The following is a 16,187-nucleotide window of genomic DNA, read 5'->3' as shown; positions in this document are numbered from 1 at the left end:
ATGTGATAATCGCTAGGTGGCGCAGTAATCTTCGATGTTTTCTATCGTGCTATCGAAATGAATAAAAATCGCTACAAAGTTATAGGTTTATTCACCGTTTATTTGAATTATTAACTTTATAATTATGGATCTCATTAACAAAATAATATTGTTATCGATCAGTAGGTAGGTATCGTCGCAGATCCCGTACAAAATATATAATTTCAGTATTATATAGATATTTTATACGATTAGAATTTTTCACGAGTAGAAACAATAAAAATGATTTTTTTTTTCTCTATTTTTATTTTTTTGGGGTAAAACTACAAAGTTGGCTTTCATTATGTTATTTTGGGACCTATAACGCCCACTCGTTGCTTCAACTGCTCTTTGAGCACTTTAGAGTCTGTGACCAGTTGCTCTTCCGCCAGTTCATCGAGGGTTCCACGCAGCTTTTGCTTTACTTGAATAATGCGCCCTGAGTTTTTAGCAGATATAGGTAAAATATGCTTAAATCTAATCACTCTATTTGGACGCAGTTCACCGGGACAGGCGGATAGGCTGCTGTTCAAGTCTGTAAGACATGGCTTTAGATTTAATAGCAACTCCTGAGCACCTTCCTTGTCCATTTTGTTGATCAGCAACACGCAGGGTTTCTCTAACAATTCAGGATCGTATAGCTCCAGCTCCTTGTTTAGTGCATAAATATTGCTCAGGCAGTCGCGATGTGCGTGGCGCGGACTCAGCTGAAAGCCGAAAATATCCACCATGAAGAGCAGCAGGCGAGTGCGCTCGATGTGCTTCAGGAACTTGTGACCCATGCCAAAGTTGGCATGTGCCCCTTCTATCAGACCAGGAAGATCGGCAATAGTTATGGAACGTAGGTCAGCGTACTCCACGGTTCCGACCTGTGGCCGAATCGTGGTGACTGCAAAGAGAAGCAAATGATTTAGTAATTGAAACTGAGGAACATCAATGCATACATGGATACGCTGCTATCTTGGATTTCGCATTAGATATAGCCTTCAGCAGTGTGCTCTTGCCTGCATTGGGAAACCCAACCAAACCCACGTCTGCAATCAACTTGAGATCTAGCTGCACCGTGCGACTTTCTCCTGGCCGACCGATGAAATTGTTTCCTACGCAGCCGCCTGTGCCTCCGCCCGCCACAATGCAGCTGGAATCGGGTTCGTTGAGGTCCGCAAGCAATTTCTGCTGTTGCTCATCGTACACCTGAACTCCCAGTGGCACCTCTATTCTTTGGTCCATGCCGCGTTTTCCATATATGCTCACTTTGCTGCTGTCCTCGCCATTAGACGCCTGAACGCGCTTTTCTCTTATATTTTGTGCCACTTTCCGCAATGTTAGTCCCTCCTTAGCCACGAAGTAGACGCAGCCGCCCTGCCCACCAACTCCTCCATATTTGGGTAAGCCATTTCCACCATGTCCGCCGCGTACCGTCAGACGCAAAGTGTCCAAGAAGTTGCAACGAAAATGTGCACGCGCAGGCTGTACAAGAAATTATTAATTTCATTTTAATTTAATATTTTATTACAAACCGTTTTTGTGGATTTCAGCAGGAACTTAAACAGTTGCACCATCGCGAACAGCTGATCAGTAACTGTGGACTAGTATGCTGGTAACAGTAGCAGTATGCTGGTATAAGTTACAATAATTGCAATAGTTTGTTCACACAGACAATCAAATTACATTTTCATTTAATTATGTATTGTGTATTAAATAAAAATAGCATTTAACTTGTTGAGCAGCAACTGGAAGCGATACATTTTCCTGAACGTCATCGATAAAAACAGCTGATTGAGCACATGTTTGCTTGTTGTTGTTTTCGTTGAACAACAGTAACGCAATTGGCACATCTCTAATTGGTACTAAAGTATTTCTTATATTTCATTTTTAGAACACTCACGCGTGTGTGAAATGGAACCGGGGATTTGCTACATTAAGCCGGAGTAAGTGATACCTGTGTGCATTTTGAAGTCTAAAAAATAAAAGTTAGATTTTTTTATTAAATTAGGTATTTGTTAGCCGAAGCTAATGGTGCCCACAACTGGGAAGTTAATGCATCCACTGATGGAGAAACAAACAAAAGAAAACACCTAGATAACGAGGAAACGACAAACGAGCCACAGAGCAAGCGTGGAAGTGGCAAAAAAGAGCGCAAACGTGGCCAGAATAAAGTAAACATTTATTTCACATTTAGTTATTGTTGTATAAAAGAGTTTTCCATTAGAATCGACCCGTGTTCAAAGATGAGCGCTACTCGCATTTGTGCCACTCGCTGATAGATGGCGCTGGTGGTGAGCCCTGCACTGTGCCGAATTGCCGTTATGTGCATGATCTGGACGCATTTATAGCAGCCAAAGGTGAGGATTTGGGTGAGCAGTGCTACGTGTATGACACCAAGGGATATTGTGCACGTGGCATAACATGCCGTTTTGCCAAAGCCCACACAGATGAAAACGGACGAAATATGAAGAGGCCAAATTACGATGAAAAAGCTGCGCAGACTACGTACAATGGCATCAATTCAGGTAAAGTGTAATTGAAGTGAAGATGTAAATGGTGGTATATTGTTTAATCAGAACTGCAGGTACGTCTACGCAAGCACGACTACGACTTTAGTCGCAGCAAAGAGTTGATCAAGAAGGCGGAGAAGCGCAGAGATGAAAGGAAGAAAGATCAGCAGCAGCAAGAGGAGGAGGTGCAGGACAAAGATAAAGAGGAACAGAAGAGCGGGAAAGAATGCCAGCAGCAGGATGCAGCACCTATAGAAAACGAGGAATCAACAGAGAACCAGTCATTGGCGAACAAGCCCATTGGCAGTGCTATAGATGAAACAACACATGGACGCGATGCGCAACGAAAGCCTGTCATCGATTTTCGAGAGAAGCTGTTGCTCTCCCCGCTGACCACAGTGGGCAATTTGCCATTTCGTCGCATCTGCAAGGAGTTCGGGGCAGACATCACCTGTGGGGAGATGGCATGCGCTGTCCCGCTGCTCAAGGGTCTCGGGCAGGAATGGGCGCTGACCAAGCGTCATGAGAGCGAGAACGTGTTTGGCGTGCAGCTGTGTGGCAACAACCCGAATGTGATTAGCCAGGCGGCGCAAGTGTTGCACGAAACATCGCGGGTGGACTTCATTGATCTTAATATAGGCTGTCCCATTGACCTCATCTACCAACAGGGCGGAGGCAGTGCACTGATGCGCCGCACCAATATCCTGGAACTGACTGTGCGCAGCTGCTCGGCGCTGTCCGATCGGCTGCCTTTCACTGTGAAAATGCGCACAGGGGTCTATGCGGACAAGAGTGTGGCCCACGAGCTGCTGCCTCTGGTGGAGGAATGGGGCGCCTCGGCTGTTACCTTGCACGGACGTTCGAGGGAGCAGCGATACACGCGCCAAGCCAACTGGACGTACATTGAGGAGTGCGCCAAGCAAGCAAAGCATATACCCGTGATTGGGAATGGCGACATTCTGAGCTATGAGGACTACGTAGAGCGACGAGCTTTGGCTCCGCATGTTAGCTCTGTCATGATAGGACGCGGTGCGTTAATCAAGCCTTGGATCTTCCAGGAGATCAAAGAGCAAAAAGCATGCTCACCCAGCTCTACGCAGCGGTTCGAAATGATGCGGCGCTATTGCAACTACGGACTGGAACACTGGGGCTCTGATACTAAGGGCGTGGAGAGCACTCGACGCTTTCTGCTCGAATGGCAATCGTTCCTTTACCGCTACATACCAGAGGAGCTGCAGCTGTCGCCGCCACAGAAAATCAATGCCAGGCCACAAAAGTATCGCGGACGCGATGAAATGGAGACACTGATGAGCTCCGGCAACGCCTCTGACTGGGTGCGCCTCAGTGAAATGCTGCTCGGCCCGGTACCTCACGGATTTAGCTTTGTGCCCAAGCACAAGGCGAATGCTTTCTAAGAATAATTATTGCGAAGCCCAAGTGTGATTTTCTCCTGGCTTAGTCATAAGGAATTCCCCATCAGTTGTTAACTAATAATGTTTGCTACTCGTATTATAATATGTACATACATATGTGTTACGTTATGTAATAAAGCGTTTAGCTATACCATGTAAAATGACTCTATTTACAATTTTAGATGAATAGGATTGACTTTAATGTAATCATGAGATGTTCACTGATATAACTGGTTGCACGAAACTTATTCCTCATAGTATGGGGTTTGTTAATATAAGAAGAAGAATTTGTGGAACATCGATCGACTATTTGAACTGTGGTTTGTAACAATTGCTGAATATCACGAGTCTTCCGGTTATGAATATGAATTTGAGTCTATCGATAAAGTTACGAAAATTTATAACTTTAAGAGAGTTCTGGCTAGCCATACTCTGTAATATTCTCAACACAACGTACTTCCAACCCCAACATGTATACAAAACTCAAGAGATTGACTTTGGCTTAATTTAAGTTTACTTCTATACAAAGTTGTATACTAACATCCTGCTTTATACTTTTACATCAGCTTTGCTTTGAAGATTTTTCAATCTCATTTGGCATGTAGCATAGCCCATCCAATTCCCTGTATTTGCTTCGAACACAAGGTTTCAAAAACATTTATTCAGACACATAAAAAAAAACGAGAATCATTTCAAGTAGCTAAGCGCCTCCTCCACATCAGCTTTGGAGCCCAGGAAGATGGGGCTGCGCTCGTGAATTTTCTGTGGAACAATATCCAGTATGCTGATCTTGCCATTGCTGGCCAGACCGCCAGCCAGGATCATGAGATAAGCCATGGGATTGCACTCATAGAGCAGACGGAGCTTGCCATTGGGCGACGACTTGGTAGCCGGATAGATGAAGATGCCGCCGTATTTGATAGTGCGGTGCACATCGGCCACCATCGAGCCGACGTAGCGAGCGCCGTATGGCTTGCCTTTGGCGGGATCCTTCTTTGCAGCAATGTAGTTGTAAACGCCCTGATCCCAGTCGGAGGCATAGCCCTCATTGATCGAATAGATCTTGCCCTTGTTGGGCACACGCATATTGGGATCGGTCAGAATGAACTCGCCAATGGCCGGATCGTAGGTGAAGCCGTTCACACTGCTGCCCAGACCCAGGACAATGGCTGTCGCAGAGCCGTAGAGTGCATATCCGGCAGCAACGAGCTGGTTGCCCGGCTGCAGTGCATCCTGGACGGTGGGCACTCCCGTACTCCTCTTCCGATAAATGGCGAAAATGGAGCCGATCGAGACGAGACAGTCAATATTGGAGGAACCGTCCAGCGGATCGAAGCAAACTATATATTTTCCCTGTAAACGAATGCGATCAAGTTATTAGATCCCCTAGAGAAATGTATCTCACTTACCTGTCGTTCCGTTTCCACCTCGATCACATTCTCGTTCTCCTCGGAGACCATAAGGCACGTGGTGTAGGACGACTTGAGCATGTTGATGAACAGCTCATTCGACAGCACATCCAACTTCTTTACCTCCTCTCCCTGAACATTGACATCGCCAGCGATTCCGTGCAGCTTGGCTATGCCAGCCTTCCGCACTGCGGATGCAGTCGCCTTGATGGCTGTCTGTATGCAATTCAGCAGCTGGGACAGATCTCCAGTCGCTTCCTTGAACTTGCGCTGTTCCTGGAGCACGAAGCGTGTCAGCGTCATCGCATTCGAGTCGAAGGCGGGTCCCTGCTGCGTCATTTTGGCTGCCGGAAGTCGGAGAGATGAAGAGAATAGATGTTAGGCGAAATTCTCTTCCTAAGGATCGAGCAATAGCAATATGTATTTACAAGTGTTCAGTTGGCAGGTACTTATGTAGACTCTACTAATATATATAGTTTCCATAAGATCTATGTGTTCCAATTATCAATTTGTGACATTACATTGAGTCACTAATCTGGTTAGTGATTGAGTTTAGAAGTAGAAGGGACAAAAGCTATCGAAATGAACGGAATTCAAGGAAAAATATATTATACCTATAGAATTTATATATTTTATTATATATATTATACCTATAGAAAATCGAATAGACTGACAAATCTAGAGAACTAGCTACAGATTAATGTTTACTATTCTATTACATGGGCTAAATATATATATATTTCATTGTAATCTATTTGTGGGACTGGGATTGGAGTGACGTCGATATTTGCAAGAAATGCACATTTTCCTTTTTCCTTTTCTAAAGTTATTTCTAAGAATCAGAGTTTTTTTAAATTTTTTATTTTACTTATAAAAAATGATTCTATATGTAAATAACTATATATATTGTTTTATTATTTGTATAAGATTTATTGCTATTGCTCAAGCCTTGATTATAGATCGAGAAATATATATATGAAATAGGCATATATATATATATATAAGCACAAGCATGTATAATTAGTTTGCCAATCAAATTGTGGTAATAACATAGAGTAAATAAATGTGGAATTATCAGTTTTAAAATCTACTTAGAGTTAAAGGTTAGGTTTTTGGGGACATGCTCTAGAATAGAAAGCAAAATTCATAAAGTACAGGACTAACTTCGAATTATAATTTTCACAGCTAGTTAGTTAGTTGGGTTGAGCTGGGGTACTAGTTATGTAAGTTATAATAATTGAAAACTTGTGGTGCAATTAAGAGGGTAAACAGGCAATAGGCGGGCAGGCAGGAGGCTAAGGAGCGAAGGAGGAACTGGTACTTGTGCTGGTGCTGGTAGAGGGAAAGCAGTGCGAGTCTTTTCATTTTTCCACTTACAATCACCGTTGCTGGCCGCCATGGTTGCGTCGTATATAGTGTATGTATGTGTATATATATATGATGCGGTTCCTGTGGTTCTTTAAAAACAACAATAACAATGTCGTACACACAAATTTAATGCCAGACCAAAATAAAAGTGTGAAGGTCAAATGGAGCCCAGTACAAATACGAGAGATTGGGAAGCTGACGTGAAAACTTATCAAAAACTCGTCAGACTCGCCCGATGTGAATTTTGTTTTTATTGTTTCGGCTGGCACTGATAACCTGTTTGTACTATTTGGTCTGCATGCACGACTATATACCTAATAATGATATATGTATATATGTATGCATATAGCCCGATGTATGTAAACAGAAACCGGAACAAGCGAAAGATCTTTTTCTTTCATTTTTTTTTTTTTTTTTTTTTTTTTTGGCAATTTCTGAGAGCTGGGACACGTGCCCCTAATTTAAATTTGGCAATAGCGTAGGAAAAACACATGATTAGATTTAGCTATGGCATATGTAGCTATATATATATAACATATATGTTGCTACATACGCAAGCTTTTGGTATCGCCAATTGGCTATAACTTTGCTTTGACCCTCGCCGATGCCGGCAAACCAAAATTTGTAGTGCTTCCCCAAGTATATAATCATGTAAATACATACATACATATATATGGGTGTGTATATATATACTTATATGTATGTATTTACACAATTATGTATAATTTACGCATTATGTGGGATAGAACTTTCACTTACAGCGCAGGCAACAATAAACGTAGCGATCAAAACAGAAGACGAATGAAGGTGCGAGGAAACAGTCAAAGAACCGCACTCGATGGCTGTGCTGCAGAGACTGAGAGACGTCGACTTTCAGCTGGCGCTAGGAGCGAGAATAGGAATGGGCAGCGATTGCAGTGACATAAAGCATACAAGAAAATAAGCAGAAGAGTGTGTATGCGTGACTAGGAAATACCCCCTACTTGATAAGATATGTATATCGTTTTGTTATTTTATTTATCTACTTTTTAACATTACAACTAATATCAAATTACAAAACTAACTTAAAAATTGAGCACTCGCAACTGGAACCTGCGGCTTGACCATGAATGGAGTAATATAGCGGCGTTCTTCTATTAAGTCTATAAATACAGTGAGCATGTTGAGCAATTCAATTGCTTATTATGTTTTCCAGCTGATCACCCCATATGCACCATTGCCTGACTAGCGTAGGGTATTACAAGCAGACAACACGTCAATGTACGCTTAAATAGCGGCAGACTGTGAGAGAGTGGGAGCGAGAGAGCGAAGCAGATGGAGAGAATGGCCAAAAGTGAGCTGACGGAGACAAACACGGAGCGTGCCATGCCCCCAGCTTACAAATATGCATATGTATATTCATCTATATGCATTTATTTGATTGTATATACATATGTATATACATATATTGTACATGCTGATTGAGCTAATGAGCAGAGTTGCCCAACGCACAGAAGAGGGCGCGAGCGAGCACGACGACAACATCGAGCATAACTGGAGAGATACTGTTCAAGTTATAAATATATACATACATAAACATGTATATACATATGTGTTTGATTAGCAAAAGCTGGAGCTGGATTTAAATTTAAAGACAACTGTTTTACTTATGACCCGCTGTTATCAGCCGCTATAAGCGGCGCGAAAATTAATTAATCTTTTAAGTAATCTTTACTGTACCAATTTTACTCAAGGGCGCGTACTTCTTCAAAGCTTTCCGGCATATACCAGTCGCCCATTTTATGTTTTTCATAGAAATAATAATTCAATGAATTTCTAACTTTGTTTTAATTTAATGAAAAAAAAAAAAAAAACCATACAAATGATGAGTTGTAAAGCATTCCTAGCATTTCAAAGTTGAATCGATTTTCGAGATCTATTTATGATATTTTTGATACTCGTGCGATTAACTCAAATATTAATACAAATATAGATAGACATGACCAGATTGAGCATATATATGTACATATATTATGTTTATAGACCTTATATATCATTACCGCCAGCTGATTCGAGTGGAGGCACGACTTCTATTTAACTTTTGATAACATCCATATTTAGAGATAGCGTACGTTCCCTATATGTATATGTAACTGTATGTATATAGTTACAGGCATACATTTCGTTTGGTTTTCTAACATACCTACATATGTATATATGAATGTGTTGCCCTCTCGGTTTGTCATTGCGACGACCTTTACTCGGCTTTCATACATACATACTTTTCACTGATATGAGCATGAATAACTCTCGATTTTAGCTTGTATGGAACTGATTACAAATAGTTCAAAAAAGACAGGCTAGTAAAAATAAATTAAATCACGCGCAACTTTGTTATGAAACTACATATATAAAATAAATATATGTATTTGAATATTATAATGTAGGGTACCTTGTCACTTTGACGTCACGAAAAAATAATGTATATTTGTTTTTTGGAATGAATATGAATTTTGGAAAGAAATATACAGCTGATCGATTCAATAGGTTGAAAACTTTAAGGGATAATAATTCCCTTTCTATACAATTGTAGTCATACAATTAATAGTAAAATTGTGAGACTGATCCTAGTTACTGGACAACAAATTTGAATGATAAATAAATATTTTAAAAAGACTTTAACATTAGATTATGTTTTGTAAACACAGCTGAAAAATTAGATACATGTAAGTTAAAAGTATATCGCTGTGTTCATGAAAATAGTTTTCATATATTTTGATCCTTATATATTTCTTTCCTTTCCTTTCCATTTCAGATAATTTTAATGATGTATATATACGGTTATATGACTTTAGAGGAGGAAAAGCTTCAACTGTTATCATCCCACTTAATCGTAGGCGGATGACTAGCTATTAGAATCTACTTACCTTAACGCCAAGCATATGGGGGTGTTCACTCCGGGAACTGGTTCTCTATGGTTGCTCATGCAATCACAGCTCAATTGAAAGTATTCAAAAAGTATTTCACTGTTTGAGCTGTCGAGTCGCAACAAAGTGTTTCCCTAAATGGCTTGCTAATAACCCGCAATTATTTTGCCATTGTTGAGAGCACTTCAACATATTCCACCCCCAGGAAGCAGGGCCACGTCTGTGGGCGTGCCCGTGACTTCAACCCTATGAAAATGTCAGAGTTTAACCTGATTAGTGCCTACATTTTGTTGTTGGCCGTCAATTGGATTTGATTACCCGTCGGAACTCGAGAAACTTTTTTTTTAATTTTTAATTTTTCACATGAGTTTTTATTGAAAGCGTTAAAACTAAGCCGTCTAGCACATAAATATACATCTACAAAGAGAGTTATATACTCTGAGAAAGTCAGAGTGAGAGAGAGAGAGAGCGATCTTAAATGGAAGTACTCGAATAAAATCACTAGCTGTATTTGGTGACACTTTAATATATATGTATATATATGGGTGTGTATGCATGTGTATAATTTTCTTAAATTTAACTGTGACTAGACTCGCGCTCAATTGGAAAATCCTTATTGTGGTTGCTATTTACAGAGTTTGATAAGTTGAAAGTTGTATAGACCCGATATGGTCTGTCTAATGTGCAAAAAATGCCCATACGCCGAAAATCCAGGGAAAGAGCCGAAAATAAATCCTTAATTTGGTAAGTAAAATACATAATGAAGAATCTTTAAAAAGAACAATTATATACAAATATATTAGGGTGAAGTATTGAACGAAGAAAAGCATAAATACAATAAGATAATTTCAAACTTTTGTGATCTGGTAATTTTTTGTATTTTGTAGCTATTAAAAGTTTTTATATATTTTTTCGTATCGAACAGGAACAAAAACGTTAAAAAATTCAACAAAAATGCCAGAAGAAATTATACAGGAGCTAAAATAATACAAAGTATTTTGTAAATATTCCTTTCTATGTGTTAGCTAATAAATGTGGTATTTTTTAAAGATTCTGGTATTTTTCGCACACGTTAAGTCTATGAATGGACAACTCTTTACACGCCTGCGTCCTATGTGAGCTGATAGAGCTTCGTGTCGCCCACAATATCCACATCGCTGGAATTATCATCATCCTCGCTGTCCGCCTCCAGGTCGGAGTAGTCATCCGTGGAGTAGCCATGCTGCAGGAAGCACATTTGCAGCTGCTGCTGACTTGATGACTGGCCCAACTTGGGCTTGGCATCCGTGGCTACTGCTGGGGGGCTGTGGGGCTCGCCCTGCTGCTTGCCGCCTGACTCGGTGCGTGAGAAGTCAACGGGTTCTGTGGGCCAGAAATTGCCAAAAATTTTACAACTAATTTGATTAGGGGCCAAATAAAACTTGAGGAAAAGTTTCGTCAAAAGGAGTTCCAGGCTAATTGGCCAAAGAAACTTCTAGAAAGGCCAAAAGTTGGTTCTAAGGCTGAGAAACCTCGACGTTGGCTTCTTCTTCTTCTTCACTCACCATTGGCAGTGTCGCGTCGTCGCAGCTGTTTCTTGTGCTTCATGCGGCGATTCTGGAACCAGGTCTTGACCTGCGTCTCGCTCAGTCCCAGAGCCGTGGCCAGCTCTACGCGCTCTGGCGTCGACAGATACCGTTGCGCCTCGAAGCGCTTCTCCAGGCCCGACAGCTGCGGGTCGCTGAAGACGGTGCGCGCCTTACGGCGCCGGCAGTGCCTCAGCGCATTCACGCCCATGCCCAGACCGAGGGCCAGCTCCGGCACACAGCCGGGCGCGCCGAAGAAGGGCGCTCCTCCAAACAGGCTGGCTGCAAGAGGTGGGTGGCACACATTAATTGCATTACACGCCGGCATAGAGCCCTTTGTGCCGGGCACAACTTTTGGGACATTCGGGTGTCGCTAATGGCCATCGACACGCACAGGAACAGCAGACATACCTTGGGACAGAAAGTAGGGATCCACCGACTTGTACGTGCCCGACGACGGCGACAGATAGCCCAGGGTCATCTGCAAGAAGCCATGATCGCCATACCCAGCGTTTGGATAAAGCACACTATTCGGGGCACTCGCTGCTGGCGGAGGCGGAGGCGGTGCTGGAGGTGCTGCAGTCGCCGCTGCCGCCGCTGCTGCTGCTGCTGCTGTCATCTGTTGCACACTTGGCTCTCCCGCTGGCCCCGAGTTCGAGTGGCCGTAGTGGCCGGCTGCTGACCTTTGGTGGTGTGCACTGCAGTTGTGAAACGTGAGTTAAGCGCTTAGAGCTCCAAGATTGTACATAAGAACATCGGAAATTGGGAATTTAAAATGTTAGACTATACTAGATTCCCAATCCCACACAATGATCTTTGAGCTAAGCTACAATCATATCTGAGAGTTGCAAACTATGATTCCTATTTTCGAATGTGTAGTATATCCATACAATGTAATATGTCATGCATATTAGACATATTATGTATCATAAAAATACTATAGTTTTTTCATTAGTTGGCCTAAATTACATGGACTGTAAAATATTCAATATTTATATATTAAATATTAAAATAAATAGTTTTTCTAAAAGTATGCTAATGCTAAAAAAAAAATATTTTATAAAGTTTATTATCTTACAAATGTAAAGCGTATGTTGCCTCAAATCAAAAAATATATATCTTGTATTATTATCGAATACGCATTACAACACATCAAGTATATGTTAAAACAGTCGTCTAAACGGGAAATCAAACTTTGAGACCCTTGAATATGAGTGGACCAAGAAGCAATACATAAAGAAAGATTCAAATCAAGTTTAAAATCATTAATTAAAGTCCATATTTGAATTGTCTATTATCTAAATTTTTCCAATATTTATTATGATTTGCAAATAAAAACTTTTATTCAATTCAGTTTGGTTGACATAGTTCAATATAATAAATTTGATTTTATGGAGCTTGTGATCATTCCCAACATCAAAACTATCGTGTATGGAGATATGAGAAGCAAACCGGAAACTTATCGCACTAAATATGATATGCAGAAAGAATTTTATATAAAAGACGTCACTATCGATCGCGGTAGCTCATTCATCGGAATGCAGCATTGGGTCTCCTAAATATAATACGTCGATCTCAGAAGATATACGAGCTAGAGATTTGAAATTTGAAATTTCCTAGGTCCGTGTATATCACGCGCCTTTTGCACTTTTCTCCAAAAATCGATAATACTCCGGTATTTTCTTATCGATCAAAAACCTTAACGAAAAATTTTATTTAATAATATCTCCTAGACCTTTAGAGTTTAGTGTCCAAATTTTAAATGTATATTTATATATATTTCAAGAATTTAGATTTTTGTTATATGTTACACCCCCGCCACAATATCCCCTCACTACTCCATAAAAGGCTTATTTCAAATGTAAGAACACTCGACAAGAGCTTTCTTACTTGTTTATATTTGAATCAGTAAAATTTTTCAAATTGACAATTTAACTTAAATCCCTTAATGAATGATAGCATGACCCTTATGGAAGGAATATATACATTTTATTTATAAATAATCAATGCAATCAACCTAATAAGTCTATGGCTGACTCCCTTTCAGAATGAAAATTGAAAACACCAAATAACTAACTCAAAACTAAATTCGTTGTCTGCAATGCAGCTATTTTAATAGACACTCTTTAATTTATAGAATCTTTCTCTCAAATATTTACGAAATTTTTATAATTGAATAAAATATTTCTTAAACATTCTATAAAGATTTCTTTCAAAATGATGTTCACCAAATTTCACAATTCATTTTTGGGCAACTCTTTCACGTGTATTTTAGGATAATCGCACACATACTGATTGATTGATTTGTGGGATGTGCACATATAATCTAAATTATTGACATCATTCACTCGAAAGTCCCTCAAGTAATATGTCAGGCATCCGTTGCACTTACCGTTGGCTGTGCATGGACTTGACGTAATCCTCGCTGGTATAAATCCCTGCCGAGTGCTGCGGACTGCTGGTGTGACGTGTCGAGGCCGTCGCGGCTGGATTTACAGGGTATCTGTTATTGTCATATGCACTTGCATTGGCATTGGCATTAGCATTAGCATTGGCACTGGCACTGCCACTTGATAGGGTATTTGATACGGCGGATATGGAGCTGGCGCTCGCATTGCTCCTGGCACTTTTCACTGAATATTTGTTGCACTTTTGATTGCTATTGTTGTTGTTGTTGTTGCTGTTGCTGTTGTTATTGTTGTTCAAGTTTTGAAATAATATGTGTTCGATGGAAAATGGCGTTTTTGTGGTTAGCATTGTGGTCGTTGTGGCAGAGCACTTGCTTGTGGCAACAGTTGCAGCTGCAGCAGCAGCTGCCGCTGCCGCAGTTGCAGTTGCTGTTGCCGTCGCCGTTGCAGCTGCAGCTGCAGTTGCAACTGGGCTGAGGCTGTTCTCATTTAGCGCTGACATCATGTCCTGCTCCTGCTCGAGTCCTGGCCGTCGCGCTTATGTTGTTTGCTCGTTGACGGTCGCGTTGAGTTTGCGGCAATCACCGCACATCAACCAGCAAATCGCTCTAAGCGATGTCCCGGTTTGAGCCACGGCACAGCAGCCCACCCCAAAAGCAGGCAATGCACTTGCGGTTCGCTGCTCAGGCACCCAAAAATACACACGCACACCCACACACACAGGCAGGCAGCGCTTCGCTGTGTGTGTGAACACACCCCCATTTGCATGTGTAGCTTATATGGTTGTCTCTCTCTCGCACAACAACGGCATTACGACCCAATGCAATTTAGCCATTTGCACCGCTTGATTTCGGCCCCACAATGCTGGCATTTTACCTATACAGATACATATGTTTATATATTTAAAAGGTATATGTATATATATACCTATATGAATATGTATATAAGTATTTATAAAACACAGCCAAAAATGACTTGGTTTACATTTCGTTATGTCATTTATGTGATACAAATTAGTTCATTTTAAAAATTTTTAAAAGAGCTGGAAATATTATATTTATATATATTGTATAAAGGTTTTTTTTTAAATCTATTTAATCTCAGAAAATAAAATATTTCTCTACAAGATCTGCATAAGCTTCTTTGAATTATGATTTACCAAATTCCTATTTGTCTGTTGTTGAAGTTTTAAAATTAAAAAGTATATACATATACATGTATATATCATTATATATAATTTATACTAATAATATATAAAAATGAACAATGAACAATGAACAATGACTATTGATTATAAAATATTGCTATAGAAGATTTAAAATGAAAAATTCAGTACTTAATCAGATAATTAAAAATAATTACTATATAAATAATTTATAAATTTATTTCGATTTCCATTTATTTCACTCATTGTTATAACCACAGATTTTTTTTGTGAATAATTTAAAAGTTTAGACTTATTTAAAAGTTTAGACTAAGAAATAAGCCCTTTCTACTTATATATCTATTTACAAATATGGCATATACAATTGCATTTATACATTTTTAAATAAATACCTACTAATTAAATGTAAAAATTTATTGACACCAAACAAAATTTATAAAATAAAAAACTCTTAGAATATATAAAAGTTAATATATTTTAACACTACCCTCATATTTGGCCAATTCTAATTATTTTTATTAAGATTCTTCACAGCATTATTTTGTTTTTTCCGTGTGCCTATAGTATTTACTAAGTTTAATTGGTTCATGTTAACCGCAAATAACTTGATCGCAGTTGTGGTCGGCGCTGACGCTGATGCTGACGGCAACTGCGACTGCGACTGTGACTGCTGCCGCCATTTTGCCCCCATAATTAACGTGTCATGGCCGCCATTGTGTTGTGCATGCATTAAATACATTAAATGCCACAATTATTGTAATTAAATTATTGACTGATGGCTGCCTAGAAAGACAGCCAGACAGCTGGATGGGGCGGGCGGACGTACGGGCAGAGCTTTTGTCTGGCTGGCGGTGCGTATGCGTAATGTGGGCCACAGCTGTTTGCATGCATGCACAACTGTACCACCATCATCCACTTGTATCTGTCTAACGTACCCATAATACGCATTAGCCTCAGCTGGCAGCTATACCTGCCTCCCTCTCACTCTCGCTGGCTGCCCCTCTCCCACGCCCACTCCCACTCACCGGACGACTGTCTCTAAGCTCTGGCAATTAGGCAAAAGACGTAAAGGAAAAAACTTGGCCGTAATTCGATCGTTTGGCATAGCTTTACGCAGCCCAACTCAGCCCGTCCTGACAGGCAGCCCATCAGCCGGCCAGCTCGCAGGGGGTGTGTCCTGGCATTCTGTTGCAACCAATCGGCGCGCTCTGAGCTTTGGGGTTGCCGTAGCGAGCAGCTATTTGTCCTTGTCGCACGCACAGCCAGCAGACGGCAACGGAAAGCTAGCTAAGACTTGGGTATGTAGGGGAAGGGGACCGCGAGCTAGCAAAGGATACTCTCTGTGTATATTGGCGTGTGTAGTTGTGTGTGTGTGCTTGAAGAGATGGCTGCGACCAAAAAGCAAGACAAATTTGCTCGTTTTATTAATAAAATAAGT

At 40.6% G+C, this 16,187-nt stretch overlaps 4 protein-coding genes and 1 long non-coding RNA gene across 8 annotated transcripts; 2 read left to right on the top strand and 3 right to left on the bottom strand.

Annotated features, from left to right (window-relative positions):
* Window positions 1-79: 79 nt before the first annotated feature.
* On the bottom strand, window positions 80-1,766 carry LOC108611226 (GTP-binding protein 10 homolog). The gene is made up of 3 exons (XM_018003742.2): window positions 1,539-1,766; window positions 963-1,488; window positions 80-907 (listed from the first exon to the last, which is right to left on the bottom strand). Exons 1-3 carry the CDS (start codon window positions 1,578-1,580, stop codon window positions 321-323), a joined length of 1,155 nt encoding a protein of 384 aa, XP_017859231.1. The 5' UTR covers window positions 1,581-1,766; the 3' UTR covers window positions 80-320.
* Window positions 1,767-1,793: 27 nt separating this feature from the next.
* Window positions 1,794-4,089, top strand: Dus3 (Dihydrouridine synthase 3). Its single transcript, XM_089465722.1, has 4 exons — window positions 1,794-1,949; window positions 2,015-2,177; window positions 2,231-2,531; window positions 2,583-4,089. Exons 1-4 carry the CDS (start codon window positions 1,918-1,920, stop codon window positions 3,929-3,931), a joined length of 1,845 nt encoding a protein of 614 aa, XP_089321848.1. The 5' UTR covers window positions 1,794-1,917; the 3' UTR covers window positions 3,932-4,089.
* A 480-nt stretch (window positions 4,090-4,569) lies between these two features.
* Window positions 4,570-7,618, bottom strand: fbp (fructose-1,6-bisphosphatase). 4 transcript variants are annotated; one of them, XM_089465729.1, is made up of 4 exons: window positions 7,465-7,596; window positions 6,715-6,794; window positions 5,338-5,681; window positions 4,570-5,281 (listed from the first exon to the last, which is right to left on the bottom strand). In XM_089465729.1, the coding sequence occupies exons 2-4, from the start codon at window positions 6,734-6,736 to the stop codon at window positions 4,616-4,618; spliced, it is 1,032 nt and encodes a 343-aa protein (XP_089321855.1). In that variant the 5' UTR covers window positions 6,737-6,794; window positions 7,465-7,596; the 3' UTR covers window positions 4,570-4,615. The 4 variants fall into 4 exon arrangements, with proteins under 4 accessions (XP_089321855.1, XP_089321856.1, XP_017859232.1 ...); XM_089465730.1 differs by having other exon boundaries at window positions 6,715-6,786; window positions 7,465-7,564; XM_018003743.2 differs by lacking the exon at window positions 6,715-6,794 and having other exon boundaries at window positions 7,465-7,618.
* A 1,193-nt stretch (window positions 7,619-8,811) lies between these two features.
* On the top strand, window positions 8,812-10,648 carry LOC149270018 (uncharacterized). The gene is made up of 4 exons (XR_016269482.1): window positions 8,812-9,410; window positions 9,500-10,156; window positions 10,247-10,355; window positions 10,537-10,648. It is a non-coding gene; the product is annotated as an uncharacterized LOC149270018 (long non-coding RNA).
* A 74-nt stretch (window positions 10,649-10,722) lies between these two features.
* Window positions 10,723-14,342, bottom strand: bsh (brain-specific homeobox). Its single transcript, XM_018003741.2, has 4 exons — window positions 13,569-14,342; window positions 11,588-11,874; window positions 11,156-11,458; window positions 10,723-10,973 (listed from the first exon to the last, which is right to left on the bottom strand). Exons 1-4 carry the CDS (start codon window positions 14,087-14,089, stop codon window positions 10,723-10,725), a joined length of 1,362 nt encoding a protein of 453 aa, XP_017859230.1. The 5' UTR covers window positions 14,090-14,342.
* Between the last annotated feature and the right edge of the window lie 1,845 nt (window positions 14,343-16,187).

Source organism: Drosophila arizonae, chromosome 3 (genome assembly GCF_054131065.1).
Source record: "Drosophila arizonae isolate 15081-1271.41 chromosome 3, UAZ_ARI_1.0, whole genome shotgun sequence".
In the NCBI taxonomy this organism is placed as follows: Eukaryota; Metazoa; Arthropoda; class Insecta; order Diptera; family Drosophilidae; genus Drosophila; species Drosophila arizonae.
The sequence above is the reverse complement of the archived record's forward strand: the minus strand, read 5'-3'. Positions and strand labels throughout refer to the sequence as shown.